The 9,562-nt window shown below is 47.3% G+C and overlaps 1 protein-coding gene across 1 annotated transcript in view; it reads right to left on the reverse strand.

The window, feature by feature from the left end:
- Positions 1-9,562, reverse strand: part of Tnfrsf8 (TNF receptor superfamily member 8) — a 46,938-nt gene that overhangs the window by 4,955 nt on the left and 32,421 nt on the right. The window contains exons 11-12 of the mRNA XM_028786005.1: positions 4,608-4,633; positions 1,892-2,102 (exon numbers count right to left, since the gene is read on the reverse strand). Of these exons, the coding sequence (XP_028641838.1) occupies positions 1,892-2,102; positions 4,608-4,633 (237 nt within the window). The remainder of the gene's footprint in view (positions 1-1,891; positions 2,103-4,607; positions 4,634-9,562) is intronic.

Raw genomic sequence — 9,562 nt, forward strand, 5'->3', positions numbered from 1 at the left:
AGAGAGAGAGAGAGAGAGAGAGAGAGAGAGAGAGAGAGAGAGAGATGAGGTATTGGAGAGTAAAGTGTGTGTGGGGGGGAGGTGTTGTGAGGGGAGAAGAAGAAAGGTCAGAGACAGGCTACCGTCTCTCATGCCTATGGGTCCTGATCCTCTGGCTTTACCATCAGAGGCTGCCTATCCCCAGTTGCTTTGATTCCATCCCCACCCCAGCTCCAGGGAAAATGTCCTAGTCAAGTTAAGGAAAGGAGAGGCAAAGGGGGCACAGCCAGAGAAGGAGGAAGCTTAGACCCATTTGTCCTTGTAAGAAACTGGACAGGGAGGCTGCTCTTCTGGTGTGTCACTAAAAGAACAAATGAGTCACCTGAGTTCTGGTGTCCCAGAGGACCTCTTAAGGCCTTCCCTCAGCAGCCCTTCTGCATCCCTAGCCCTTGCCACCTCCCTCCCTGAATAGGCTCTGACCCTGTTTCCAAGTTCCAGGCCCTTTAGTCATCTTGGATTCAAACACTGTTAGGTCTCGTTGGAAAACTGAAGGAGACTTTGGCAGCATTTTCCTGCCAAATACATTCTTTTTGAATAGAACTTAACCGGAAGCTATAACGGCAAGCATTTCTTTGAGACAAAGACAGCTCTCTAGAGCTCTCATCTCCACAGACTGCCAGGGAAATGTGAAGAACCATCCCCAACGCCCTTTTAGCATCAGGACAGAGCCAGCAACACTCTAGGGAGCACCTGCCCCTGGAGAGCTGGGGGCTGGGTGGAGAAGCTCAGCAGAGAGCATTGGCTTGTTCAGAGTAGACAGTGTGAGAATGCTACCTCCAGGACATGAGGAGGTAACCAGGCTCAAAAGATGGGGGCTGCTTGCTTGGTGAGGGAATAACATTGCAGAACAGCTTAGGGAGAAAGGGAGGGGGGAGGGGAGGGGGGAGAGGAGAGGAGTTGGGAGAGGAAGATGAAAATTCAGAAAGCCACCCCTAAGAGGGAGAACAGATGACTCAGATGTGATGGAACAGCTGGCTGAGACCATCTTTGAATGCCAGAGTAAGAATCTAACACTCCATCCTGAGAGTGAAGGGGACATCAGTGGTCCTCAGCCTTCCTAATGCTGTGACCCTTTAATACAGTTCCTCATGCTATGGTGACCCCCAACCATACCATTATTTCCATTGCTACATCTTAACTGTAATTTTGCTACTGTTATGAATCACAATGTAAATATTTTTGGAGATTGAGGTTTGCCAACGGAGTCTCAACCCACAGGTTAAGAACCACTGATATATATGTTCTGGAGTGGTGGGAAGTGAGGAAGAAGGCACGGCCCATAGGAGCCACTGCAGATGTTTTCCTGGCTGGAGGGCAGCAGAGAGGAAAAATGCTCAAGGGTTAGGGTCTAGGCTTCCACTGAGACCCATGAGTTGGATGAACAAACATCAGAGTTCCAGGACCCAACAGATGTGGGGTCGAGTCTCGGCAATTCAGTAAGAAAACCCACTCTATGCCTGCTACCCCAAGCCTCAGTTTCCTCAGCCATGGAAGAGGGTAAAGTCACTATTCCCAGAAGTTATGACAGATATGAAGAGATGTTGCTAGATAAGTGTCTGACGTCACCAGCCTTCCTTCCTTCCGAACCTTCTGGCTCTGTGTTAGGCCAGTGGGGAAAGATGCTCTTTCTCTTTAAGAATGACAAACACTGTGCTCATCACTACGTGTCCTCTCAGTGAATGTCCCCAGAACTCCCCATGAAGTGATACTCTGATCTTCTTCTTGGACAGAAGCTTGACCTGGGGCAGTGAATGGTGGCAAGGAACGCCTACCTCCTCAAGCCCCATCCAGAACATAGCACCCATCTCCCTCTTCCCACTTGATTAGACCAGGATCTCCCAACAGGACTCACCAATCCTGTTATTGGTGTGTTCCGTGGATACTCGGGGCTCTGGAGGTTCCCTGGGAGAAAAAGGATTCCCAGCTGTGCTTTCATCCAGCAGTGGCAGGTTCTCCAGGCAGGCGGCCCCAACACTAGCACACGTCTCTATAGCTGGAGGGCTCACTGGGCTCAACTTGTGTCCAGTGCTGGGATCTGTCACTGATCCATTTCTCTGCAGCTGCTGTGAACAGGAGTAAGGGCTGAGTCAGGGCTCTTCCAACTCCATCTGGGTGTGGGAAGCCAATGAAAAGCTTTTCAAGTTCTTTAAAGCTGCCACAAGTCACCTGACAGCATAAGGCACCTGTATAGCATTCCCACGAATATCCAGGATTCTTCATTCTTTTATTTGCTTGTTGTTTTAATTGAGATAATATCTCACCATATAGCCTTGGCTGATTTAGAACTTAATATATAAATCAGGCTGGCCCAGGAACTCATCCACCTATTTCTACTTCAGATATTGGTACTAAAGGTGTGCACCCAACTATTTGTTTTGTCTTTGTGACCGTCTCTGTAGCCTAGGCTACCCTCAAACTTGATATGTACCTGAGGATGACCTGCTTTCATCTCCCCAATACTGAGACTATGGTACTACCACACCCAGTGTATGCAAGGCTGGGATTCCAGCAGGGTTTTCTGCTTAATAACCAAGCACTCTATCCAATAAGCCACACCCTCTGCTCATGTTGCCTTCACTCTGTGCTGAGCAACAGTCAGTCATTCACGTACTCTTGCTACATCCTGGCTAGTACTAAGAGGGATGTGCCATCCTCACAACCCCACGGATGGAGAAACTGAGGCCTGGTGGAGGAGTGGAGTAACTTGGCCAGGGTCATATATACACACAGTTAGTACGTTTTTAGCCAAGGATCTACATGCTGGAGTCTCCTCCAGCCTCACCAACTCCTGGTGCCTCTTCAAGTTCTGGGAGAGAAGTCTTTAACCGTATCCTAATACATTACCAAAAAAGAGAGCCCCATCTTTAGAAATGTATTAGTTTGGTTCCTCACATTTATGAGTAAGTACAAAGGTAATGAAATACCTGGTGTGTGACATTCACCTGCAGTCTTCAAAAGGATCCAGGGTGAGAGATCCAGAGAACAGATCTATGGCATCTTGATTATTCTTTTACAAAAATTTGAAGGCCAGGGCCGTGGCTATAGCTCAGGACTGTAGGGTCTGCCTAGCACTCCAATTTGATTCCCAGAACAGGACGCTCCCCCTCCACCTCCCACCCCCTCCACTAATTTTAGCCAGGCATAGTGCATGCCTCTAATCCTAACACTTGGTGAAGGAAGGAGGATCAGAAGTTCACGATCATTCTCAGCTACATAATGAATTTATCACTAATCTGGACTACATGAAATCTTGTCTCAAAAAAAAAAGTAAATATGGGGCTAGAAAAATGACTCTGTAGTTGAGGGCACTGGCTGCTCCTCCTCCTCTAGAGAACCAGGACTTGGTTCCTAGCACCCACACAGTGACTCACAATCTTTTGTAACTCCAGTTCCAGGGGATTTGTTGCCCTTTTCTTATTCCTACAGGTACCAGGCATGTATGCAGTGCACAGACATACATGTAAGAAATCACCCATACACATGATTTTAAAAAAAAAGTAAATCGAGGAAAAAGTAGTTGTTGTGAAAGCAAACAAGCATGGGGTGGGAGGCAGAGAGAGAAGTGTTAAGCAACTTGTTCAATTGGGGGAACAAAAAGCAAAAAGCGTGTGGCCACGTGCAGGTGCCTCATCTTGAAGTCTGCACTCCCTCTCTCAGCTCGGGCCCCATCATCATATGTCCCCTGGAATCCGAACACAGGGCAGGTCTCCAGCACAAGCCTAAAGAGGACTCAGCAATGTGTAGCCTCCCCAAAGCCCTGAATCTGGCACACATATGGAGTCGTCTGTAAGAGGCGATGCAAGTGCTCCCATCCCTGCCCCCCCCCCCCCAGGAGGCAGCCAGGGGACCAGGGTCCAGCAACAGCTCTGAACTCCCTCAGTACAGGCTGAGATTCTAATGGAGCCACCAACTGTGTATCCCCTGACTCCTCGGATTGCCACTTCCTCCTTTACCAAATGAGACAGGAGTAGCAACTCCTGGGAGTCAAAAGGACTTGGGGGTAACATTTAGAAAACACAAAGAAAGGTGTCTAGCAAGGTGGAAGTGGTGGCTCACACCTGGATTTCAAGGTCAGCACAGGCTGCACAGTAAAAGCAGCAAGAGACAGCAGAGGAGGGAGCACGATGTCTAGCAGATGGTAAACGCTCAATATGTATAACTAACTTTGTAAGATGCTGCTGGTGACGATCATCCAGCTTGGCGGACAAGACTCCCAGAGGAAAGAAGAGAGTCTCCCTCCAGACTAGACTTGGTACCTCAAAGTGGCCCAAACTGAGCTGTTGTCTGCAATCCCTGCTGGAAATCCCCTGGGGCTGAGCCAGGAGCTGGAGGTTGCTGTGGGGTGGAGCCCTCCTCTCTCTCTCTCTCTCTCTCTCTCTGGTTAAACCCTACCACCCTGGTTAAACCAACACCCTGGGTACCTGGCCCCTTAACCAGGAACCCTGGGTGCCAGGGAAGAGGATAGCTCTGTGGTCCTTCTATGGCCCTAGCAGCCCTGAATCTACAGACGTGAAAGGAAGTGAAACAAAAGGACAGAGACTGAGGTGGGTGTTGGAGATAGCACTTACAGTTAGCTTTTCAGTAGGACAGGAATCTGTTAAAAAAAAAAAGTAGCAATGTCACCAAAGACAGTCTGACATCCCTTCACCACTTCCCATCTGTTAACAGAGAGCACTCTGGGATCTCAGTGGGGCTGAGCCTTGCCCTTTCCAGGGCTCAAGCCCTTGACTGACAATTTCAGGATTATCCCCCCTGGCATGCCTGAAACCCAGCCTCTGAGGCAGGAGTGAGTTGGGGCTTCCTTTCCAAAAGTCTAGACTGCAACCCTTCTGCAGGAGACTCTTGTTCTGTGCCTCATTTCTCTTTGTACCACAAATCTGAGGGCTCTGGAATGCCTGGATCATAATTCTCAGAACACACCCCTTCTCTATCCACCTCAGTCCCTGTCATTCACCCCAGTATCCTTCCTTCTGTCTTAAACAGAGACTAGGTACCCACATACAAGATGACATTTAACCATTGCTCACCAGCTCCCTGAGAAAAGGAGGAAGTGGCCACATAGTATCAAGTCCAACCTAACTGAAGCTAGCCCCGGCCCACCATGGACTATACCATAGGGGGACAGAGTCATTACTAACTCCCAGGGGCTCAGTTACGGACCCTTCGATGTCATTCAGGTTCACACTGATAAGGCAAGCATGCTAGTAAAGGCCAGCATGACTGGTGAGCTGCTTCTAGAACATGCTTTCTAGCTTAGCAGCTTGATCCTGAATCCTAATTGATGTAGGCACAGTAGATTAACCAACAAGGAACAAACCGAAATGTTATTCGACCACTCTGCAGCTTGGGATGAAGTCCTAGAGGTCTGGAAGGGAAATGGGCTAGAGTCGTGCTCAGTCTCAGAGTAGCAAATATGCTTTGCTGACAGAACCTGGTAACCACTGTCCCCAGCAGAGGCGTTACTCAGGAAGTCATGGCTTCTCTTTAGGTGACCACTAACCACCAAGACCAAGCCATTGCCACTTCAGGTGTGTGTGTGTGTGTATGTGTTTTATTAGGCTATATGTGTGAGTGTTTTGCCTGCATGTGTGTTTGTGTACCACATGCATGTCTGGTACCCACGGAAACTGAAAGAGGGTATTGGATACCCTGGAAATAGAGTCACAGACAACTGTGAACCACCATTTTCATGCTAGGAATTGAATCCGAGTCCTCTAGAAGAGCAGCCAGTGCTCCTAAGCACTGAGCCATCTCTTCAGCCCATGATTTGCTCATTTTATTTGTCAGATTTTTGTCTTGTGAGACAAGGTCTAAGTGGTCATTTGAAAAGTGATATCAGTGAAACTAAATCTTTGTCCTTTGGAAACAACCTTGAGTTTTGCAATCAGCCAACTGACATGTGGTGCCAAGACATTGTGGGAGCCTGGAGAAGACAAAAAAGTGTGTGCCAAAGAAGCAAGAGAGTAAACTGTCTTGAGATAGAAGCAGGTAGGCTAGAAGCTGAAACACTGTAAGTAGGCACCATCTCTTTACAGAGCCTTTTGACTAAAACCCTTGCGACCTTTGAATCAGGGCCCCTCCCCGCCCTGTATGGACCACACCCTCAGGAAGTCACACAAATGAAGACAAACACAGGAGTGTTTATAATTACTTCAAAATTGGAACGATGCCAAGTGCCAAACAATAGTGTCGCTGAGCCATCCATCACAATACTTCATTGGAGGGAAACTAGCTCTACTTCCTCTAAGATTCAGCCTTTTTATCTGGGAAACGGAACAAACCTGGCTAACTCTGAAGGGGTTTATGAAGATAGAGTAGAGATCTCAAAGTAGCAGGTAGGGCAGGAGGTGAGGGTCAGGGAGGCATTAGTGGAGGGCAGTTGTCTCTCGTGTGTGTGAAGGGGCCAGGACTCTATTCACAACATGAACATGCCGATGTGTTTCTCTCTCCCTCTCCCTCTCCCTCTCCCTCTCCCTCCCCCTCCCCCTGTCCCCCCTTCCCCCTCCCCTCCCCCTTTCTTCCCTCTCCCTCTCCCTCCCCCTCCCCCTCCTTCTCTCCCTCCTCTTCCTCTCCCCCCAACACACAGTAGGATTCCTGTGATAAGCCACCTGGAGAACAGGGTGTGATGAACATGGCTCTGTGCTCTGAGGTTTTCCTCCCCCAAATCCAGAACCCTGTTCTCATTGTACAAAAGAATTTTAGGTAAATCCTGACAGGTGGAATTCTGCAAAATGTCTGAGCAGTGCTGTCAAAGGCCACTTAGGTCAAAAGTCTGAGAAGCTGTCACAGGAGAGCTTAAAGAGATGTCTGTCTGGATTTAAGAAGGGTCCTTGGCACCTTAAGAAAAGCCAAGTAAAGAAATAATAAGTGTGTGTTTTATTGTTTAATCACAATATATTAAGGCTGGAGAGGTGGCTGAGACGTTAAGAGCACTGGCCACTCTTCATGGGGATCTGGATTCCATTCCTAGCATCCACATGGTGGCTTACAACCTCTGTAACTCCAATTTCAAGGGATCCATTGCCCTCTTCTGGCCTCAGTGGGCACTATGCTTGTGGTATAGTTACATACATGCAAGCAAATGCTCATACACACTTTAGAAAGTTAAAAATTAAAATGATCCATTATTGTTTATTTATTTAACTGTGGTTATGCATCACCCCAATATAAGAGGTCAATAAAATCATTTGGGCATGTCCACATTGGGACTCCATTATTTTCTCAATTTGGGGAGAGGAGTAAAATACTGGCCTCGAACTTGTCTGGGGATGACCTGAACTCCTGATCTCTCTCACCCTGCAAATGCTGATATTACAAATGGTTTTGAAACAGGTTCTCACTATGCAGCCCCGGCTGATGTGAATACACAGAGATCCACTTGCCTCTGCTGAAATTAAAGGCACATACCACCTGCCTCTGTCTCCCAAGAGCTGGAACTGCAGGTGTGTACTACCACACTATTTTGAGGTGCTGATGATTGTCCTCTTTTCTGGAGCCTTTCCAGGCCATCTCTCCATCTAGGAGATTAAGGCTGTTATGTCTCCAATTGCAAACTTCTACCTCGGGGCTGTCCTACCTCTTGCAGCTCTGTGATGGGACTGACTGCACAGTGTCAGAGATGGAAGGAACAGATTCCTTTTAGCCCAACATTCTTCTAAAAAGTGAAATCTCATTAGGATTTTTCCAAGCTAAATTATTACCAAGGGGCTGAGGACCCCCTGTAAGAGGCCCCAGGTTTGTTAACACAGCTTAGACATTCTATGACAGGAGAAAGAAAGTATAGATTCTAACTCTCAGAAACAAGCATGTACTAACACCAAGGTGGGGGAAAAAGCAGAATCTAAAGCTGGACGGTGGTGGCACACACCTTTGATCCCAGCACTACAAAGGGTGGCATAGGCTGGCTAATCTTTGAGTTCAAGGCCTGTCTGGTTTAAAAATCAAGTTCCAGGATATCGAGGGCTACACAGACAAACCCTGTCTTAAAAAGCCAAGAAATAAACTAATTAAATTAAAAAAAATAGAAGGGAGAATCTAGAGGGACCCAGCATCTGCCAATAGCCTGCCCTGTTACAGCCTGTGAATTCGCTGAGAAAGACCCAAAGTAGAACTTGCCAAGGGCAGAGTTCAGATTGCCCAAGGCTCTTCCCCTAAAACTATTGCATTAGCCTGCTTGTCCTCATTTGTTGGTTTCCTTGCTTTTTGAATAATTAGAATCTTCTTGTAAATCTATCTGGTATCCCAGGGCCCAAGTCCAGGACAGACTGTACAGCAGTGGCCCCAGGCTCAGTTGGATGCTCACTGAGCTGCTCCAAAGTCCAAGCTTGGAGATTCATGAGTGGCAGAGATTTCAGAGCTTTAACTCTCCCTCCCAGTCCCATGGTAGAGCTGTGGAAGGCAGGGCAGCTCTGAGGTAGAAGTTTGCAACTGGGACCTGTAGACTTAGTGAATAGGCTCCCTAGGTGGAGAGATGTCCTGGAAGGGCTCCCGGAAAAAAAAAAAATTCCCAGCACCTCAAAATAGCATGCTGGTACACATCTGGAGTTCTAGTGCATGAGAAGGAGAGACAGGTAGATCTCTGTGTATTGTTGCCAGCTATGGTTACATAGTGAGAACATGTCTTTAAAAACAAGCAAACAAGCCGGGCAGTGGTGGTGCATGTGTTTAATCCCAGCACTTGGGAGGCAGAGGCAGGCAGATTTCTGAGTTTGAGGCCAGCCTGGTCTACAGAATGAGTTCCAGGACAGTCAGGGCTACACAGAGAAACCCTGTCTCAAAAAACCAAACAAAAACAAACAAGCAACAAGCAAACAAACAAACAAAAGCAAAAGACCCTACAAAATAAAACAACAACAAAAACAACAACCCCTATCCCCCTTACACACACACACACACACACACAAAATTCAAGGCCAATCTCAGCTACAGGATGTATTTGAGGACATCTGGGCTACATGAGACCTTGTTTTAAAAAATCAGAACCAAAACCAAAAAGGTATCCCTAACACAAAAGGACATGTCCTGAGAGACTCCTACTATCCAGCTCAGGGACCGTGATTAAGAATCTGTTATAATGATGGCAACATTAAAATAATGAAAGAAACCTATGAATGCAGATATACATACACCAACAAGAAAACAAACCATGATTAAAAGCAGATTATTGACAAGTCTCAAAACCCTTCTTTACCAGTCATTACCAAGGCATTATCAAAGTGTGGCCTGGCTGATGGCTGCATGGGATCGAAACCAAAGATGCTACTAGAACACATCAAAAAAAAAAAAAAAACCAGTCTGGCCAGGTATGATGGCACATCTCGTTCCAGTACTTGGGAGGCAGAGGTAGGTTGGTCTGTGTTTGAGGCCAGTCTGGTCTACAGAGTGAGTTTCAGGACAGCCAGGGCTACACAGAGAAATCCTGTCTCAAAAGAAAAAAAAGAGAGAGAGAAAGGATGAAGGAAGGAAGCAGAAGGGGAAGGGAAAGGGGAAGGAGAAGGGGAAGGAGAGAAGGAAGACGAGAAGG

Source organism: Grammomys surdaster, unplaced genomic scaffold, assembly GCF_004785775.1.
Source record: "Grammomys surdaster isolate TR1022 unplaced genomic scaffold, NIH_TR_1.0 125408, whole genome shotgun sequence".
NCBI classification, from domain to species: domain Eukaryota; kingdom Metazoa; phylum Chordata; class Mammalia; order Rodentia; family Muridae; genus Grammomys; species Grammomys surdaster.